Genomic DNA, 21,407 nt, shown 5'->3' on the forward strand with positions numbered 1-21,407 from the left:
AATTTCTGAGTCTTCTCGCTGAAAATACCACCGCCAGGGCAGCCTTCTCGAGGGCTTGGTACCTTGTTTCAGGGCCTTGCAGTACCTTACTCACAAAGTACACAGGCTTCTGAACCTGATCTTGCTCTTGCACCAGGACTGAACTGACTGCTCTCTCCGTCACAACAAAGTATAGACGAAGAGGGGTGCCCACTTGTGGTTTACGCAAGACCGGTGGGCTTGCCAGGTACTCCTTCAACTTGATGAAGGCCTCCTCGCACTCCTGTGTCCAAAGGAATCTGTTGTTGCGCTTAAGACACTGGAAGTACGGATGACCTTTCTCCCCTCCAGCGGACATAAACCGGGATAATGCTGCCAACCGACCGGTGAGTTGCTGCACCTCCTTCACCGTCGTTGGACTCCTCATCGCCACGATTGCTGCGCACTTCTCTGGATTAGCTTCGATTCCACGCTCTGTCAGGACGAAACCCAAGAACTTCCCACCCTCCACGCCAAAAATACATTTCTCAGGGTTGAGCTTCAACCTGTACTTGGCGATGGTGGTGAATAATTCCTCCAGATCGGCCACATGATGCTCCTTCTCTCGGGATGTGACCACCATGTCATCTACATATGCATGCACGTTCCTTCCAAGCATGGGCGAGAGCACCCTATCCATAAGTCGCTGGTAGGTAGCCCCCGCATTCTTCAGCCCGAACGACATTACCTTGTAGCAGTAGCAAGACCGTTCAGTCATGAATGCGGTCTTGCATTCATCCCTGGGGTGCATTCTGATCTGGTTGTATCCTGAGAATGCATCCAAGAAGCTGAGTAGCTTCCCCCCTGATGCGCTATCCACTAGAGTGTCTATACTGGGCAGAGGGTAAGAATTATTGGGGCATGCCTTGTTGAGGTCAGTGAAGTCCACGCACATCCTCCACTTGCCGTTTGGCTTCTGCACCAGTACCACGTTCGCTACCCACTCAGGGTACTGGATCTCCCTGATGTCCCTGCGGCAAGGAGCTTTTGCGCTTCGTCGTGGATCACTTTCCTCCTTTCTTCGTTGAATTTCCTTCGCCTCTGACGCATAGGTCGAACTTTAGGATCCATCGATAGGCGATGGCAAAGGAAGTCAGGGTCGATTCCTAGCATGTCAGATGCTGACCATGCGAACACGCCCATGTGCTTCTCGATCACCCCGGCGATCAGCCTTCGTTCTTCTTCGCCGAGCGATCCTCCCAACTTGAACCTTTTCCTCATTATATCTACTTCTACCCACCCCTCAGCTGGGTGGGGTCTTCTCTCGTTGGCGATGACCGCCCTCGCGATCCCTGACTCGCGAGGAGTGATCATGCCCTCCTCCTCCACTTCCACCTGAGCTACCTGAGAGCCCCCCAGCGTAGCATCCTCCATCTCCTGATCGCCATGCGTTCCCCTAACCACCGATCGCTCTTCGAGCACACCTGGTGGTGGTGTTGAGGTGACATGGCATATGCTTCTCTTCTGCCTGAGGCTGTTCTCATAACAGCGTCTAGCCTCAGCCTGATCTGACTTGATGGTTATTACGGTCCCCTCCATCGACGGCAGCTTCAGCTTCATGTGCCTTGTCGATGGCACTGCACCCAACCTATTGAGTGTTGGCCTACCCAGCAAGATGTTGTACGCAGAAGGGGCATTCACCACCAAGTACTTTATCTTTTCGGTGCGGGCTGTTGTTCCATCGGTGAACGTCGTCCTCAGCTCAATGTACCCCCTTACCTATACCTGATCCCCTGCAAAGCCGTAAAGACACCCGGTATACGGCCTTAGTTGATCGGGGGACAGCTGCAACTTGTTGAACGTCGGCCAGAACATGACGTCTGCCGAGCTGCCTTGGTCTACGAGCACTCTGTGCACTCGCCTTCCTACTGTGATGAGGGAGATGACCACAGGATCGTTGTCGTGCGGTACAACGTCCTGTAGATCAGCTTTCTTGAAAGTGATGTCTACCTCGGGGAAATGGCCCTCGTCTACCAAGTGCACGGCCATAACCGATCGAGCATGCCTTCTTCTTTGTGATGCGGTGCACCCCCCACCGGAGAAGCCTCCTGCAATTGTTCGCACCTCTCCGTGCACAGGGATTTAATGCTGCTGTTCTCCTGCCTAGGCCCCCGATGCGCGATCACCCTGCGCCTCCCGCAGGTAATCTGCCAGGAACCTAGACTTTACCAACTCCGCCAGCTAGTGTCCCAACGCCAAGCAGGAGTGGAGTGTGTGGCCAAAGGCTTGGTGAAACTCACACCACTCGTTCTTCTTCCTCCCAAGTACCTTATCTGTCTTCTCTGGTACTCGGAGCCTTGCAGCTATGGCAGGAAGGGCGATCAGATCCGCCAACTCTACCATGAAATCGTATCTTGGGGGTGCATTATTCTCCCTTGCACGCCCCCTACCCTGGTCCTTCCTGGGTGCATAAGGACGAGGTTTCCCCTGCACCTTCTTTCCCTCCTTTGCCTCATGCACCCTCGCTTGCTGCTGTTGCTTCCCCTGTCCTCCACGCGGCTTCGGTGGTGCAACACTTCCTCTTTTCTCAGAAACCTCTGTCTCTGCCACTATGTGCGCCACCGCGCGCCGCCGGATCTCCGAAAGGTGCTGGGATGGCTCCTGATGAGCGAATCACTGAAAGGACCAGGCAGCACTCCCTTCTTAAACGCATGCACTAGCATATCCTCGTCCTTGCTGGGCAATCTAACCACTTGTGCTCCGAAGCGGTTGAGGTAGTCTTTCAGCGACTCACCTTGATATTGGCGTACATCGAACAGATCGTACGACACCACTGAAGGTGCTCTGTTAACGATGTACTGCTCAGTGAAAAGCTTCGAAAACTGATGAAAGGACGTGATCTGACCCTCTGGCAGACTCACGAACCATTCCATGGCGATTCCACTCAGTGTACTCATGAACATCTTGCAGTACACGGCATCTGAGCCCCCAGACAGCATCATCTGAGTGTGGAACGCCGTCAGATGCGCTTCTGGATCTTCTACCCCCCTGAACGACGCCTTCACTCCCACCAGGTTGGGAGGCACCACGGTTTTCATGATTTCAGGGGAGAATGGCATAGGGAACGCTCTCGGAGGCGATGGTGGCATCGACATCCTTTCTTCAACTGCGTGTTCCTTCTGCGCCTGTAACGTCCTTCTCAGCTCCTCATTAACGCGATTCAGCTCATCATTCTTGCTCTGCGATGCAGCCAACTCCGCCTGCATCTTCTCTTGTTCAGCTCTCGACGCTGCGACTTTGTCCTGCAGCGCACGCATCATCTCCAGGACCTGCGCCATTGTCACAGCTCCTTCCTCAGCAGATGGCGCAGGTGATGTTTGTCTGGTTCTCCTCATTTTCTCAGCAAAAAACTCAGCAAAAACTTTGAGAAACTTCAGAAACTTTGGTGTGGATGGGACCACCATTCACAGGGCCCCACGGTGGGCACCAAATGATCCTGTCGTCAACTCAAGCGTGGAGGAATTGCTTTGTCGCTTCCTTACCCCGCCTATGCAATTGTGTTATCCGCAAGAATGCTCTTAGAACCTTCTCCGGGAACATCAAACGCAACCTGCAAAACACACAGACGGCGCCTCTAGCGGCCGTTTGCACTCCGACGCTCAAGTTAGGTCACAGAACCACCAACAAAAGTGTCACTGAATCTCTCTTTGATTCTCTTTTTTCTCTCTCTCTCTCTGTGTCTGTGCCTAACAGAATTTTGTTACGCTATCCTCTGCGTGTGTCAGAATTTTGTTACGCTATTGTGCGAAAACGTACCAAAATGAGTAAAAACGTGGGGGTGTACCTTTCACGACGCGGAGTGCACCTTTATCTTGGCCGCGCCTCTCTCAGATGGTGACACGTGGAGGCATGCAACTCACATCTAACCGTACACGTGACACTACCTGAAGGGCTCTAGCGCATCTCTTTGTGCGCCTAAGTTATTCCCTTGCGGAGTAACTTAGCGCATTTCTTCCATCTGGGTGAATCGCACACTCCCAGGAGAACGCCAGGTGTGGCTGGACTAGGCACACTCACCAAGCATTGCTCTCTGCATAAACGATTTCCCCTTCACGATGTCATGCACGTAATGGGTTAAGAGAGTCACCAATCACTGACCGGTTTACTAACTCCCTCAGGCCACTCTCGGGCACGATTCTACCGGCGAGCAGCTCCTCTTTCTCTGAGATATGATCATGCGAGGTCCATGCGTAACGCTCTCGCTGGGAATCTCAGTCCCAGTTTAACTGCGTGTAACACGAAACCCCGATGACCATGCACCCGATGAATGATCTGTGCTCTATTGCTTCTCGCGTTCTCCCCCCAGGTGTTTATCTTGGAACTGATCTGTCGGTGGCCACTCGGTTACTACCCACTGATCACCGTTCTGGGTGATCTCCTCCCTGATTTCTCTGCCACCTGATCCACGTGTCACCCTGCGAGTGGTCCACGTGGTTATCTGATGCTGACGTCATCGACTACCGATGACCGACTGGATCACAAGGTAATCTCTTCCACCGTCTCTTCTTGAGGAATCTCATGAAAGAGCTTTAGACAATGTCCATTCACCTTAAATATCTTTGTAGACGTTAGACTCTGCAATTCCACAACACCATGAGGATGGACATGGGTGATAAAAAATGGACCAATCCATCTTGAGCGCAACTTTCCAGGCATAAGCTTTAATCTGGAGTTGAACATTAACACACGTTGTCCTGCAACAAGCTCCTTGCTAGTGATGAAGTGGTCATGGAGACGCTTGGTCCTCTCCTTGTAAAATTTTGAGTTCTCATATGCCTCCAAACTGATCTCATCCAACTCTTGCATCTGGAGTTTTCGCTGCTCTCCTGTCTTGTCATAATTCATGTTGCATGCCTTTATTGCCCAATAAGCTTTGCTCGATCTCCACAGGTAGATGACAAGCTTTTCAAAACCTAGAGCCCAAATTCTTGGATTTGACAACATGAAAGAACTTTACAAAGAAGATCATGATTTTGCATCCATCTTCGCTAAGTGTGAACATAGAGCTCAAGGAGGATTTAATGTGTCTGAGGGGTATCTTTTTAAGAAAGGATAACTTTGTATACCCCAAGGAACACATAGAAAACTTCTTGTAAAGGAATCTCATGAAGGAGGTCTCATGGGCCATTTTGGAGTATATAAGACTCTTAATCTTTTAAAAGGAAAATTCTTTTGGCCTCATATAAGACGAGATGTTCAAAGACATTATTTTAGATGTATTTCATGTTTAAAAGCTAAATCTAAAACAATGCCTCATGGACTCTATACTCCTTTACCTATTGCAAGTGCTCCATGGGAAGACATTAACATGGATTTTATTCTAGGGCTCCTTAGGACGGCAAGAGGTTTTGACTCCATTTTTGTGGTTGTGGACCGTTTTAGCAAAATGGGACATTTTATTCCATGCCACAAAGTGGATGATGCTCAAAATGTTTCCAAACACTTCTTTAGAGAAGTGGTAAGACTTCATGGATTACCTAGAAGCATAGTATCGGATAGAGATCCAAAATTCATAAGTCATTTTTAGAAAACCCTTTGGGGGAAACTTGGCACTAAACTTCAATTTTCAACATCTTGTCATCCTCAAACGGATGGACAAACAGAAGTAGTCAATAGATCTCTTTCTACTATGCTTAGGGCGGTCATGAAGGGTAGCCACAAATCTTGGGATGAGTACCTTCCCCATATTGAATTTGCATATAATAGAGTAGTTCACAAGACTACTAATATTTCTCCATTTGAAGTTGTATATGGATTTAATCCTCTTACTCTTTTAGATTTGTTACCCCTTCCTAATCCACAAACTTTTGTGCATAAGGAAGGAGCTACAAAAGCTGAATTTGTTAAGAAAATGCATGAGAGGGTTAAAGAACAAATACAACAACAAACTGAGAAATATATTAAACATAACAATAAGGGAAAGAGAAAAATCATTTTTGAGGAAGGAGATCTAGTTTGTCTTCATCTTAGGAAGGATAGATTTCCAACTAAGAGAAAGTCTAAACTTAGTCCCCGAGGTGATGGACCTTTCCAAGTCCTCAAGAAAATCAATAACAATGCATATAAACTTGATTTACCTGTGGAATATGGAGTGCATGATACTTTTAATGTCATTGATTTGTCTCCTTTTGTAGGTAATAATGAAGACGAAGAAGCATTAGATTTGAGGACAAATCCTTTTCAAGAGGGAGGGGATGATGGAAGAGGCCCAAGCAGCAACTCAAATGAAAGCCCACCAAAGTGTAGAATTAGGCCAACCACTAGAGCCATGGCTAAGAAGCTTCAAGAAGACTGGAATACTGCTACTGATGGTCGAGAAACTTTCTTATACATGTTCAAGACGCCATAGACTCTAGTGTAGGTAGCATTTAAATTCTTGTCAAAATTAGCATAGGAAATTTCTTTTGTAATTTTTGTTAAAATGAAGATTGGTACCTAAAATACCAACCTAGGTTTAATTAGAGTTTCTTAAACTTCTAATTAAACCTAGGCCGGTCCAAAGCAACCCCAATTGGAGTGCAAGTTCTAGAATCCTTGCACATTCTAGATCCTTGAACATGCCTTCCATGTGCTCCCATTTTTTGGGCCAATTTCAATTAGAGTAAGTTTGAATTTCCCTCCTTTTGCTTTTATGTAAATCGGCCCTCACTTGCTATATAAGGAGTGGCTTGGTTCATGTTTTCACAAGATTAATATACTAGTGAATTGCTGCCAAATTTGAGTCAATTTCACTTCTTGTCAAAAACCTCTCAAGGTTAGACTATTGATCTTCAAACTACACACTACCTAATGGAGATCAAGTAGAAGAAGAGACTAAGGCTCAAGTTCAAGATTCTCAAAGGAAAATTAGCTCATCACCCTTCATACCTCAAAGGATTACAAGGAGCAAAGCTAAAGTTTTGGGTAATAGGGTGCAAATGTTTTCCCCTTTTTTGTAATTACACTTGTATAAAATTGTAAAACATATAAGAGTAGTGTTTAGGAAGGTGCTAAAAGGGAAACCAAAAAGACACCTCCATTTGTGTAGCACCTTAGGCGTTAGTTTAGGAAAAGGATAGAAGAAATGACTCTTTCTATTCCTTTATGGCTTAGGCGCTAGTTTAGAAGGAACTAGAAAGTAAACCTTCAAGCTCCTTCTCATTTGTAAATTTGCGACCAACCCTCTCTATTATAAAAGGGGTGCATGGGTCTTTGAAAAAAAAAGTTTGAAATTGAGTTTTTAGAAAGAAATCTCTACCGAATTGGTGAGTGGGTGTGAGAGGCTTGTGTCTTCTCCTCTTATAGTCTTATCTTGGGAGATCTCTTGGGCTCTCAAGTGGCGATAACAACACTCATCTTGAAGCCAACCATCCTTCAAGTGGCGTGCACAATTCCAAGAGCTCCAACCACATAAGTTTCCTTGTCCTTTTCATCTTGTTCTTCCATACCCATTCCAAATCAAACTCTAAAGCATGTCTTTGTTGTTTCTTGTTTTCAATCAGTAGACCTTGTTTAGTTTGTGATTATGTTCGGTGGTTTGCATGGGTTCGTTGTTCTTGTGGTTCTAAATGTGTTTGTTGAAGTTTTAATCGGTGCATTAGCTTTCTTTCCTTGTTTCATGCAGTTCATATGTTGAAAAATGGGTTTCTATGTGAGATTGGCTTGGTTATTGTGTTCTTGATTAAGTTCTTGAATGGGTAAAGAATCTTGATCCAATTCTAAAGGTGCCTATTCATGTTCCAACTCATATTGAATTCATAACATGTTCATATCATGTGGTATCATGAGTCTTAGGTGTGTTCTTGTGTGTTTGAGTTGTTTTTTGCACTTTTAATTCAAGAATTTTACATTCTTGTTCTTTAATTTCATATACCTTGCCTTTATTGTCATTAGCATTCTGTTTTTTACTGTTTTTGGGTATTTCTTGCTGTTTTCTTGTTCTTAATACATTGTTTTTGTGTCATTTTGATTTTTGAATCTCTATAAGTTTTGTCAAAGTCATGTTTCTCCCAAAAAGTTATCAATTCTATGTAGTCCTTTTGTTTATAATTTTGGTTTCTTGATTTTTTTTAATTGAGTATAGTTTTATGTATTTGTTTTCTTGATCCTTTTGTGCCTTTTCTTTTTAGATTTGAGTTCTTACTTGTATTTTAGATCTATACAAGTTCTTGAAATATCAATTCTATTATGTCTTTTGAAGTTCTCAATTCTGTTTTTTTCATTTTCCATTAGGTTTCCTCTGTTTTCTTGAAAATGTGTTGACTGTTTGGGTTTGTTAAAATTTCATTGATTACTCTAAAATTCTGAAATTCTGGATTTGAGTTTTTGAGAGTGTTACAAAAAAGTAGAAAAAAAGAAGTGAGTCAAAATTCTAAACAGAAAAAAAAAATGATAAATCAAATACGTCCAATTTGTAATTCTGGCACAAAAAAAATACAGTAAAGTGGCAGTAATTTTACAAAATTTATCACAATTAATTGGTGCACTATTTTTGTGTGATTCCAGTTTCATTGTTGAGATAAGATCTTGAACTTTATTTGTTTTAAATTTCATAATCCAGTTTGATTTCTTCAGTTCCAGATAAATCTGTAAAGTCACGCACAATTTACATAAAATTCTAGTAGTTCTATTTTTTTGTTTTCTTCATCTACTCTAGTGCTTTTCTTTAGGTTTCTTTTGTGTGCCATCTTTTAATTGAGTACCTTATTTTTCTTGCTTGTATTTTCTTCACTATTCTTTGAGTTTGTTATATATCTTGTATTCCTTTTGATATAGCCCTTTCTTGTTTACACCTTTTCTGCTTGTCTTTTATTGTTCTTTAAGTTTTGTGGTGTATTGGCTTTAAGAGAGAGTGCTTTGCTTTGACATATTTCATTTTAGAGTTAACAAAAGCCCAAGAGCATATTGGTTGAGGGAAGTATTCTTTCTTGGAGTGATTTGATTATCTTTTTAATTTTCATTACAGCATCATAATTGTTCCATTTTCTAACCTTGTTTTTTCTTGAAATTGTTTGTTCTTTGTTCTTTGTGTTTGCTGTTTTCTTTTTTCTAATGGCTGCATATTCAAGTGGTGACTCTTCCAAACCACACTCTCCTCATAGAGCATTTATTCTTGGTGAATTGAAAGAGTAAAAACATTCCCTTGCACAAAAGGATGAAGCTATAAAAAAGTTGGAGGAAAGATTACAAAGACTTGAAATGAATCATGATAGATCAACCAATTCCACCCATGGAAGCCACCATGCTCATAGACATTCTTCAAGGAGTTCTTCCAATGCTCACGACAATGAAAAATAACATAGAAGGAGGAGGCATCACCACCATCATGGAGATAGGCATCATCATGAAGATGGGCGGCAAAATGTGGCAAAGCCTTATTTTCCAATTGTAAAATTGTCTAGTTTTAGTAGGGATAGTGATCCTAATTGTATTTAGGTTGGGAGCCTAAATTTGAACAAATCTTTCATGTACATGAGTTCCAAGAAGACCAAAGGGTTAGATTAGCCTCTTTAGAAATTTTAGACTATGCCATGTCATGGTGGCATAAGACTCTTATGAACATTGGGCTAAACAAGAGAGCTCACGTGGTTTCTTGGGACAATTTAAAAGAGTGTATGCGTGATAGATTTGTTCCACCACACTTTAGGAAAGACCTATTGTTGAAGCTCCAAAGGCTTCACCAAGGCACGCTAAGTGTGGATGCATATTTCAAGGAATTAGATATGCTTTTAATTAAGGTTTAGGGTTTAGGGTTGAAGCTAAAATGGCTAGGTTTGTAAGTGTTCTTAGGAGGGATATCCAAGATGTTGTGGAACTTCATGAGTATTCATCTTTAAAAACTTTACTTCACCTTGCCATCAAGGTTGAAACTTAAATTTCAAAGAAAAATGCTTTCAAAAACACTCATAATGATGGCTTCTACAACAACTCTTGGAAAAATAAAAACAAATATTTTTCAAAGTATCCTCCTAAAGAGTCATATTCCAAAGCTAGAGATTATAAGCCTTCAACGTCTAATCATAAGTCTCCAACCAAATCGTCTAGTAAGAAGTGTTTTAAATGTTTGGGATATGGTCACATAGCTTCTAATTTCCCTTCTAAAAGAAATATGTTTATACATGATGGGGTAGTGGTTAGTGGGCATGATTCTGCATCCTCTAGGCATTCTTCCCCTTCTAGAACACCAAGTGAGCATTAAAGCGAAAGTCCACTTGAGGGTAACTTGTTGGTAGTGAGACGTCTTCTTGGTCAAGTTTTAAAGCCCTTTGATGAAAGTCAAAGAGAAAATATTTTTCATACAAGATGTCTCATTAATGACAAGCTATGTTCTTTGATTGTGGATGGGGTAGTTGTGCTAATGTGGCTAGTACAAGAGTGGTAGATAATCTTGGATTGTCTACTATCTCTCATACAAAGCCCTACAAATTACAATGGTTAAGTGAAGTAGGAGAGATCATTGTTAACAAGCAAGTCCTCATTAATTTCACTATTGGTAAATACAAAGATGAGGTCTTGTGTGATGTTGTTCCAATGGAAGCTACACATGTTCTATTGGGTAGGCCATGGCAATTTGATAGAAAAGTTTTTCATGATGGCTTTACCAATAAACTTTATTTTGACTTCCATGGACACAAGATCATACTAAAGTCTCTCTCTCCAAGAGAGGTCCATGAGGACCAAGTTCAAATGAAGCAAAAAAGGGAGAATGAAAATAAAAAAAGTTCTAAGAAGAACCTTCTTATTTCTGGCCATGCGGTCAATAAGGTAATAGCTTCTCACAAGCCTATTTTTTTAGCTATTCCTAGGACTCTTGCGTTAGAAAAGGGTGAGGTTAGTCCAACATGTTTAGATAGATTGGTAAAGGAATTTCAAGATGTGTTTCAAGATCCTCCTAAGGGTTTACCACCTTTAAGAGGGATTGAACATCAAATTGATTTAATTTCGGGAGCATCTTTGCCAAATCGTCCTGCATATAGGACCAACCCAAGTGAAACAAAAGATATACGCCAACAAGTTGAGGAGTTAATTGCCAAAGGGTGGGTACAAGATAATATGAGCCCTTGTGCCATGCCTATCATACTTGTCCCTAAAAAGGATGGGTCATGGAGGATGTGTTCGAAGAATGAAAATAAGGTAATAGCTTCTCACAAACCGATTTTTTTAGCTATTCCTAGGACTTTTGCGTTAGAAAAGGATGAGGTTAGTCCAACATGTTTAAATAGATTGGTAAAGGAATTTCAAGATGTGTTTCAAGATCCTCCTAAGGGTTTACCACCTTTAAGAGGGATTGAACATCAAATTGATTTAATTTCGGGAGCATCTTTGCCAAATCGTCCTGCATATAGGACCAACCCAAGTGAAACAAAAGAGATACCAAAATTGATATTAAGAATGGTTATAACCAAATTCGTATTAAACCGGGAGATGAACGGAAAACTGCTTTTAAGACCAACTTTGGCTTGTGTGAGTGGTTAGTTATGCCATTTGGTTTGACTAATGCACCAAGTACATTCATGCGTCTCATGCATCATGTCTTAAGACCATTCATTGGCAAGTTTGTGGTAGTTTATATTGATGACATTCTCATTTATAGCTTGTCTTTGGGTGATCATGAAATGCATGTTAGACTAGTTTTGGAAACCCTTAGGAAAGAAGATTTGTATGTTAACCTTGCTAAATGTATGTTTGCGCTTGATCATATAGAATTCCTTGGATTTTTAGTGAGAAATTGAAAGGAAGTCATCTAAATTATTCCACTTATGATAAGGAGTTATATGCACTTGTTAGAGCTTTGTATAATTGGCAACATTATCTTTTTCCTAAAGAATTTTTGATTCATAGTGATCATGAATCTCTTAAATATTTGAAAATCCAAAACAAGCTTAATAAGAGGCATGCTAAGTGGGTGGAATTCCTTGAGCAATTCTCTTATGTGATCAAACACAAGCAAGGTAAAATTAATGTTGTTGCCGATGCGCTTTCTATACGTTATACCTTGTTAAACCTTTTAGATGTCCAATTTCTTGGGTTTGATCACATCAAGGAACTTTATCATGATGACCTTAATTTTTCTCTCATCTTTCAAAAGTGTGCTAAAGGTGGACACAAAGATTTTTTCTTACAAAATGGATTTCTTTTTAAAGGTAAACGAATTCGTGTTCCCCAAAGCTCTATTAGACAATCTCTTGTTAGAGAAGCACACGAGGGTGGATTAATGGGACATTTTGGGGTAGCAAAAACTTTAGATACTTTGCATGAGCATTTCTTTTGGCCTCACATGCGAAAATCCGTACATAGCTTTTGTGATAAGTGTATAGCATGTAGAAGGGCTAAATCTAAAGTGCAACCCCATGGCTTGTATACCCCTATTCCAATTCCAACAATGCCTTGGGCAGATATTTCCATGGATTTTATTTTAGGACTTCCCAAGACATCAAAAGGAATGGATTCTATCTTTGTGGTTGTGGATCGATTTTATAAAATGGCTCATTTTATACCATGCCACAAAGTAGATGATGCGTGCTTTATTGCAAATCTTTTCTTTAAGGAAATTGTTAGATTACATGGGATTCCTCGAAGCATTGTTTCTGATAGAGATTCTAAGTTCTTAAGCCACTTTTGGAGGACCTTATGGGGCAAACTTGGCACAAAACTTTTGTTTTCTACTACATGCCACCCCCAAACTGATGGCCAAACTGAGGTGGTTAATAGAACTTTGGATCAAATGCTAAGATGCTTTATTTCTGGGAACCCTAGGGTATGGGAGAATTTACTACCTCATGTTGAGTTTGCTTATAATAGAGTAGTAAATTCTACCACTTCCCATTCTCCTTTTGAGGTTGTGTATGGATTTAATCCTTTAACACCTCTAGATCTTCTTCGAATTCCAATACTTGATGATGTTCTATACAAAGATGGTTTTGAAAAAGCTTATTTTATAAAAGATTTGCATAATCACATCAAGTTACAAATTGAGAAGAAAGTTGACAAATATGCTGAAAATGCCAACAAAAGGAGAAAGGCATTAGTTTTTGAAATTGTTTATTGGGTTTCGCTTCATTTGAGAAAGGATCGTTTTCCTACTCAAAGTAAGTCAAAGCTTATGCCTTGTGGAGGTGGTCCTTTTCAGGTCATCAAGAGGATTAATGATAATGCTTGTGAGTTAGATATGCCTGATACTTTTCTTGGTAGTCATACTTTTAATATCAGTGATCTAACTCCTTTTTCTATAAGTCTTCAGACATTATTGCAAACAAACTTGATTAAAATACAAGTCCTAGGTCTGATACCAATTGTTGGGTTTAATAGTGTCAAAGTTCAAGAGGGGGGGAGGGGTGAATTGACCTTTTAAAAGTTTCTCGCAGAATCAGTATTTATCACAGTACACAGAAAATAAATCGATTTATTTGGAAATGAACAGATTTATTTTGGCACTGTTTATGTTTGAAAACCATTATATCAGCCAAGTTAATCACTAGATTATGCAGATTGATTTTCCAGATGCACACACACACACTTATTTTAGGAGTATATTATGAAACACCCAAATCAGTGACCTTCAATTTTATAGGCAAGTGATAAAGGTTCAATTATTAGCTTGACAATCAATTGGGTAACCTATCACAATCAACCTGTTTCAGTTGTATTTAACAGATCATATATCTTCTTCACAGAACCATGCTGATTTTCTAGAAAATAAGAACTGTATGAACAAGCCCAGAAAGAACAGATATATTTTTAATTGAACAGATTCAATTTCTGGCAGATTAACAGATAAGCGTGAATTAGAGTGCAGAGATTAAGGGAAAATGAACATAAAGCAATTATATTGGTTCACTCCAATGAGCTACATCCAGTCTTCACCTAAACCAAGGTGAAATTCACTAAATCACAATTCAAACAACCACAAACACCACTGTTCTTGAACCCTACAAGAACTTTGGTACACTTGCTGAAAAAAACTATTTCAGCATACACACTCTTCAAGAAACCCTATCAAGAAGAGTTTAAAACCACACTTTTACAAGAATTGAAATGTGAAACGAATACACCTGATAGAGGATGCAGAAATCTGCCTTCACCCTGTAGAACAGATCGCTTAAACAGTAGCAGCACCTCTTACCAAGCTTTGGAACCAAACAAGAACAAGCACACCTTTGATTTTTGAAATCTTTCAAAAACACATGCTAATTCTCTGTAAATCCTTAATTCTCTGATGTAAAACTTGTTTTCTCAATTGTCTGATTGATTCTTAAACACAGGAACAAGTTTTCTTTTTATAGAAAAACAACTTATAACATATTTCTGAAAAACAATTAAAGCTGTTATAAAAAGAACAGATTGAAAATAAAATGAACAGATTTATTTTCAAAAAGCAGTTAGAGAATTTGTTATGTGAAGGTGACTCAGTCAACCTTTCTGGTGCAGGGACAAAACGAAAAATCGTTTAAGATAAACATTGCACCAGACTAAAAAGAATCTATTCATTTACAGATGAACAAATTTATTTTTCAAAACGATAATAGAAAAAACATAACTATTGAAACACAGTCGTTTTGAAAGGTAGAAGATTTAGTCAAAATACTTGATGCACAAAATCTAATTTTCACAAGACTTAGCCAAAGCATGAGTTTAAAAAAGAATCTGTTTATTTAGAAAAGAAAAGATTTATTTTTATGCAGTAAACGTGTTTTTTGTAAAACATGTGAAAAAATGTTTAAGAAATTTTGTGCTTGCTCTCATCACATGGTCAAGGGTTAAGAGGTGAGTTACTCAGCAAAAAACCTACTCTTAAACAACCTCTAAACTCTACCTAAGACATTCTTAAAGCAAATGTAAATATACATGAAATGGACATAAATGGCTTCATCAAACACATGTCTTGAAGGAGCAGCAACCATCAAGCCCATAGCTCTGTTGCTTTAAGAACCTGTACTGCACCAAATACTAAACCAAAAAATTGAACCATTGCATAACATGTGAATCAGTTTTAAGGTGCAAAATGTAACTTCCTGTTTCAGCTAGCTTCAGCTACCATGGTGAGCTATTTTTCTCCCCCTTTGGATTCATTAAAAAGCATTTAAGCATAGGGAAAGATAAAATAGAAACATAACCATAACAGTCCAGGAAACAAACACAAATTGTTCAGCATTACAAAAATTAAGAACTGATAAAAGAAAGCATGGAAAGCAAGATACTTCTAATCTTTGTAGTATAACTCTGCAAGCTGCACCTGAACTCCTTCAATTTGATCATTAAGGTGTTGAAACCTTGCTTAAGTGATCTCAAAATATGCCCTCTGTTCTGTTGTCATGACATCAAGGCGATACAGAACTTGCCTTTCAAACATGGATAATGGTTCACCTCGGTATTATGGAGTTTGATAGGCAACAATAGCATTCTGATGAGTTGCAGCAGCCTCTTCATGCACTGATTGGGGAGCTGGTGAATCTCCTCTGATTTCTACAGATGGAGAGCTTGTCCTATGACTTCCAGCATGACCAGCAGATGGCTCTTGCCCGTAGGAATGATGGATAACATAACATGAGTGTTCTGCAGCTTGAACCGTGTCATCTTCCATGGGAACAACCTCATCTCCATCTTCATTGTTGAGGTTTGAGGCTCGACGTTCTTCTTGAGGATCCTTACCTTTGAGAATCACCCAACTGTCCTCTACTTTGTGAAACCCCATTTTTGTGAGAGTTGAGTTGTCAATCTCACTCACAGCTTTGATGGGTTCATTTCGCTCATTGGAAGTGTCAATAACAAAATGGTCAATCAATTTTGAAACAAGTATAACATAGGGAAAGCGATAATCAGTTAACCTTTTAGATTTCAGCATGTGCTCATTGATTATATACACCCAGTTTACCTTGATCAGATTCCTAATGCAGTATAAAAGGATTAAATCCTCTTCATGTAAAACAACATGATTTGTACCTCTTGGGATGAGTTGCCATGCTATAATGTAGGCAACAAGACGTGGTGTAAGGTTCAAATGACCTGCATGGAATCTGCTTATGCTCTGGGCAGGGTTCCTCATACAGCTTTTGTAATACTGAAGTTTGTTGAACTCCTGAATCCCACTTGTGTTCCCTTTTCCAACCTTTAGACCAAAATATTTGATTCCAGCCACTGAATTTCAGACATCACTGGTGACCTTCATTTTGATCCCTTTCACATAGGAGACAATGTTCTTTCCATCCAAGGTTAGGTTAGTGTAAAACACTTTGACTAAATCAGGATACACATTACCCGTTAATTCCAGCAGCTTTTTCAGTTTCTGGAGCTTCAATGCAACCCTTGTTTCTGCCAGTTTTTCTGATTTCAGCCAGTTGAAATCCAACACCTTGGGTATGTTAATCTGCTTTCTGGTCATTTCGTGGATGTAGGCATTGATACCCTCTTCATCTCCAGCTAACCAGCCTTCAAGCACTCCTTGAAATGTGCTTTGCCTGTCCTGGTTCTTCTTTTTTTGTCTTGAAGAAGAAGCCATGGTTGAACCAGAATTTTCTCTTTATTTCAAGTGGTGAGAACCGAAAATGGACAACCAATGTGGGTAGCAGATTTTTACACAGATTTATATTGTAAAATGAATGAGTTGATGTGGCAGTTATGAATGGATATGCATGAAGATTTTATGCTCTGAAATTGTGCAGAGAATATTTGAAAATATGCAGCAAATATTTAGGGTCACGAAGCACACATACCACACCTTGATTGAGCACCTAAACCATCAAATCGGTTACATAACCATGACCAAAACCGTCAAAGGTACAGTGGTTAATGCCCACTAAGTCAGTCAATCCGTCAAAGATCAGAATTTCTCTTTCCTAGTCATCAAAGCATATCAGTACCAAAAATAAACACATTTAATTTTTCACTGCGAGGTACAATTGACATTTATAATTCCCAATTCATTAAGCAGAAAATTAAACCTATCTTTAACCAATGGTTTTGTGAACAAATCCGCAAGTTGTAAATCTGTACCAATGAACTTAATCTCACATGTTCCATTTGAAATGTGTTCCCTTAGGAAATGATGCCTAATTTCAATGTGTTTGGTTCTTGAATGCATGACAGGATTTTTGGTTAAGTTGATTGCACTTGTGTTATCACACAACAGAGGTATATGGTTAAGTAAGATACCAAAGTCATTCAATTGTTGTCTTAGCCATATGGTTTGAGCACAACAACTCCCTGCTGCAATGTACTCTGCTTCAGCAGTGGAGAGAGCAACACAAGCCTATTTTTTGCATTGCCTATCAATTTTACAACCTGCAAAGTCTGAATCAGAATATCCAGTTAAACTTAATAAGATGTTACCTGGATACCACAAGCCAACTTCTTTAGTTCCTTGCAAATACTTCAAAATCCTTTTCGCAGCATTGTAGTGTGATTCTTTAGGAGCAGATTGAAACCGAGCACACATGCACATTGCAAACATTATGTCAGGCCTGCTGGCAGTGAGATACAGTAGTGATCCTATGAGTCCTCTGTATTTGGTTTCATCAACAGGAATTCCATCTTCATCATGATCCAAGTGACAGTTAGTTGAGAAGGGTGTGCTGATTGGTTTGCACTTGTCCATTTCAAATTTCCTCAGCAGATGTTTGCAATACTTAACTTGATTCAAGAAAATTCCATCCTTGAGTTGTTTGACCTGCAAGCCTAGAAAATAGTTCAACTCACCCATCATTGACATTTCAAACTCACTTTTCATGATTTCCACAAAAGTTTCACACAATTCTTCATTGTTTGATCCTAAAATGATATCATCCACATATACTTATACTAGAATTGTGTCATCCCCTTTCTTCTTGATGAACAAGGTCTTATCTGATGTGCCTCTGTTATAGCCTTGTGAGGTGAGGAAATCACTTAGCCTCTCATACCATTGCCTAGGAGCTTGCATAGAGAGCCTTTTTGAGTTTGAACACGTGTCCTGGATGCTGATGGTCTTCAAAACCTGGTGGTTGTGAAACAAATACCTCTTCATTTATATAACCATTCAAGAAGGCACTCTTCACATCCATTTGAAATAGCTTGAACCCTTTGATGCAGGAGAAGGCAAGTAACAATCTGACAACTTCTAGCCGAGCCACTAGTGCATATGTCTCATCATAGTCTATTCCTTCTTCTTGATTATACCTTTTAGCCACTAACCTAGCCTTATTTCTGGTAATCACCCCATGCTCATCCATTTTGTTTCTGAATACCCATTTTGTTCCAATTATATTCATCTCAGGTATCCTAGGAACAAGAGTCCAGACCTCATTTAGAGTAAATTGATTCAGTTCCTCTTGCATGGCCAAAATCCAGTTGCTGTCCTTGAGAGCCTCATTCAAGTTTTTGGGTTCTACTTGAGATACAAAGGCCATTGTTTCACAGAAGTTATTCAAGGACTTTCTAGTTGATACTCCTTTCTCAATGTTCCCAATGACATTATCAAGGGTTAGGTCTCTTGGGGTTTTCCACTCTTTTGGCAAACCTGCAGACACAGTAGGTTCTTGCATAGCATGTGCATCAACAGTATCAATATGAATCGATTCATTTTGATTTAAAACAGATTTAAATTCATTACTGTCAAGGTCATCAGCAGTAGTTTTAGTTATGCTATGATCAGCTTCATCAAATACAACATGCATTGGTTCTTATACTATGAGCAACCTTTTATTGAAGACTCTATATGCATGACCATTCAAAGCATAACCAATGTGCACACCTTCATCAGATTTAGCATCAAATTTACCTAGATTTTCTTTGCCATTATTCAATACAAAGCATTTACACCCAAATACCCTAAGGTGGCTCACACTAGGTTTCCTGCCCTTATACAATTCATATGGAGTTTTCTTAAGAATTGGTCTAATTAAGGTTGTGTTTAACACATAAGCTGCAGTATAGACTGCATCTGCTAAAAAATACTTAGGAAGCTTAGATTCATTTCACATGGTTCTAGCTAGTTCTTCTAATGACCTGTTTTTCCTTTCAACTACACCATTTTGTTAGGGAGTCCTAAGGGCTGAAAGGGTGTGTGATATCCCATGCTTCTCACAGAACCTCTCAAATCTAGCATTCTGAAACTCTCCCCCATGATCACTTCAAATTGATTTTATGCAGCAACCATTTTCATTTTGCAGAACCTTTGCTAATTTCTTAAAAGCAATGTAAGCATCATTTTTATGTGCAAGAAACAAAGTCCATGTAAATCTAGAGTAGTCATCCACAACAACTAAAGCATACAAATTTCCAACCAAGCTAGCAACTCTAGATGGTTCAAATAAGTCCATATGTAATACATCCAATGGATTTTTTGTAGAAACAATATCTTTTGAATTGAAAGAGGATCTGATTTGTTTACCTTTCACACAAGCATCACAGAGCCTGTTATCCTGAAATTTAATGTTAGGTAAACCAAAAACTAGATCTTTATAAGTGATTAGTGTGTATGTGAGCTAATCTCCTGTGCCACAGCCAAGACTCATCACTTCTAGATAGCAAACACTCATTTGAAGAGTTAGTTTCCATGATATTCAAAAGATATATGTTATTCACTCTCTTGAGCTCTAGCTCATGCTCCATTAGCTTTCCAAATAGTGCAGCAGTTCCCAGCTTTGACAGATCACGGCTTTCCGATATGGCAGTCACCTTTGGTTGCCAGCTTCTGTCGAGGCACTTCAATACCTTTATGTTGAGTTCCTCTCTGTCAAATTCCTTTCCCAAACCAGTAAGGTGATTCGCAATATGAGTGAACCTTTTTTGCACACTCTCCTCGGGTTGCATTCTAAACAATTCATATTCTTGAATGAGAAAATGTTTTCTTGACCTCTTCACATCTTCAGTACCCTCATGAGTGACTTCTAGGACTTCCCACATCTCCTTAGCTGAATTACATTGGGATATCCTGAAGAAATCATACATTGTTAATGCAGAGGTTATGATGTTCTTGGCCACAAGATCATATTGAGCCTTCCTCCTTTCGGTCTCATTCCATTCAGATCTTGGCTTTACCACTTCTTCATCCTTGACAACCTGCATTGGCACATAGGGTCCATGGACCACAGCTTCCCAAATTAATGCATCAATAGATTCCATGAAAATTCATATTCTAATTTTCCAAAACGCATAATTCATTCCATTGAACATAGGTGGTCTATTAATAGCAGATCCCTCAGCAAAAAGCACTTTGAACTCATACATTATTGCAAACAAACTTGATTAAAATACAAGTTCTAGCTCTGATACCAATTGTTGGGTTTAATAGTGTCAAAGTTTAAGAGGGGGGGGGGGGGTGAATTGACCTTTCAAAAGTTTCTCGCAGAATCAGTATTTATCACAGTACACAAAAAATAAATCGATTTATTTGGAAATGAACAAATTTATTTTGGCACTGTTTATATCAGCCAAGTTAATCACTAGATTATGTAGATTGATTTTCCAGATACACACACACTTATTTTCGGAGTATATTATGAAACACACAAATTAGTGACCTTCAATTTTATAGGCAAGTGATAAAGGTTCAATTATTAGCTTGACAATCAATTGGGTAACCTATCACAATCAACCTGTTTCAGTTGTATTTAACAGATCATATATCTTCTTCATAGAACCATGCTGATTTTCCAGAAAATAAGAACTGTATGAAGAAGCCCAAAAAGAACAGATCTATTTTTAACTGAACAGATTCAATTTCTGGCAGATTAACAGATAAGCGTGAATTAGAGTGCAGAGATTAAGGGAGAATGAACACAAAGCAATTATATTGGTTCACTCCAATGAGCTACATCCAGTCTTCACCTAAACCAAGGTGAAATTCACTAAATCACAATTAAAACAACCACAAACACCATTGTTCTTGAACCCTACAAGAACTTTGGTACACTTGCTGAAAAACACTATTTCAGCATACACACTCTTTAAGAAACCCTATCAAGAAGAGTTTACAACCACACTTTTACAAGAATTGAAATGTGAAACGAATACACCTGATAGAGGATGCAGAAATTTGCCTTAACCTAGTTGAACAGATCGCTTAAACAGTAGCAGTACCTCTCACCAAGTTTTGGAACCAAACAAGAACAAGCACACCTTTGATTTTTGAAATCTTTCAAGAACACATGCTAATTCTCTGTAAATCCTTAATTCTCTTATGTAAATCTTGTTTTCTCAATTGTCTGATTGATTCTTAAACACATGAACAAGTTTTCTTTTTATAGAAAAACAACTTATAACAGATTTTCGAAAAACAGTTAAAGTTGTTATAAAAAGAACATATTGAAAATAAAATGAACAGATTTATTTTCAAAAAGCAGTTAGAGAATTTGTTATGTGAAGGTCACTCAGTCAACCATTTTGGTGTAGGGACAAAACGAAAAACCGTATAAGATAAGCATTGTACCAGACTA

The 21,407-nt window shown here is 39.5% G+C and overlaps 2 protein-coding genes across 2 annotated transcripts; one reads left to right on the forward strand and one right to left on the reverse strand.

Annotated features, from left to right (window-relative positions):
* Positions 1–4,494: 4,494 nt before the first annotated feature.
* Positions 4,495–4,962, reverse strand: LOC137837733 (uncharacterized). The gene has a single exon (XM_068646841.1). The coding sequence runs from the start codon at positions 4,960–4,962 to the stop codon at positions 4,495–4,497; it is 468 nt and encodes a 155-aa protein (XP_068502942.1).
* A 5,358-nt stretch (positions 4,963–10,320) lies between these two features.
* LOC137837740 (uncharacterized) lies at positions 10,321–13,263 on the forward strand. Its single transcript, XM_068646852.1, has 4 exons — positions 10,321–11,467; positions 11,563–11,676; positions 12,009–13,154; positions 13,238–13,263. The coding sequence occupies exons 1-4, from the start codon at positions 10,321–10,323 to the stop codon at positions 13,261–13,263; spliced, it is 2,433 nt and encodes an 810-aa protein (XP_068502953.1).
* Positions 13,264–21,407: the final 8,144 nt, after the last annotated feature.

Source organism: Phaseolus vulgaris, chromosome 11, assembly GCF_000499845.2.
Source record: "Phaseolus vulgaris cultivar G19833 chromosome 11, P. vulgaris v2.0, whole genome shotgun sequence".
Lineage (NCBI taxonomy): Eukaryota > Viridiplantae > Streptophyta > Magnoliopsida > Fabales > Fabaceae > Phaseolus > Phaseolus vulgaris.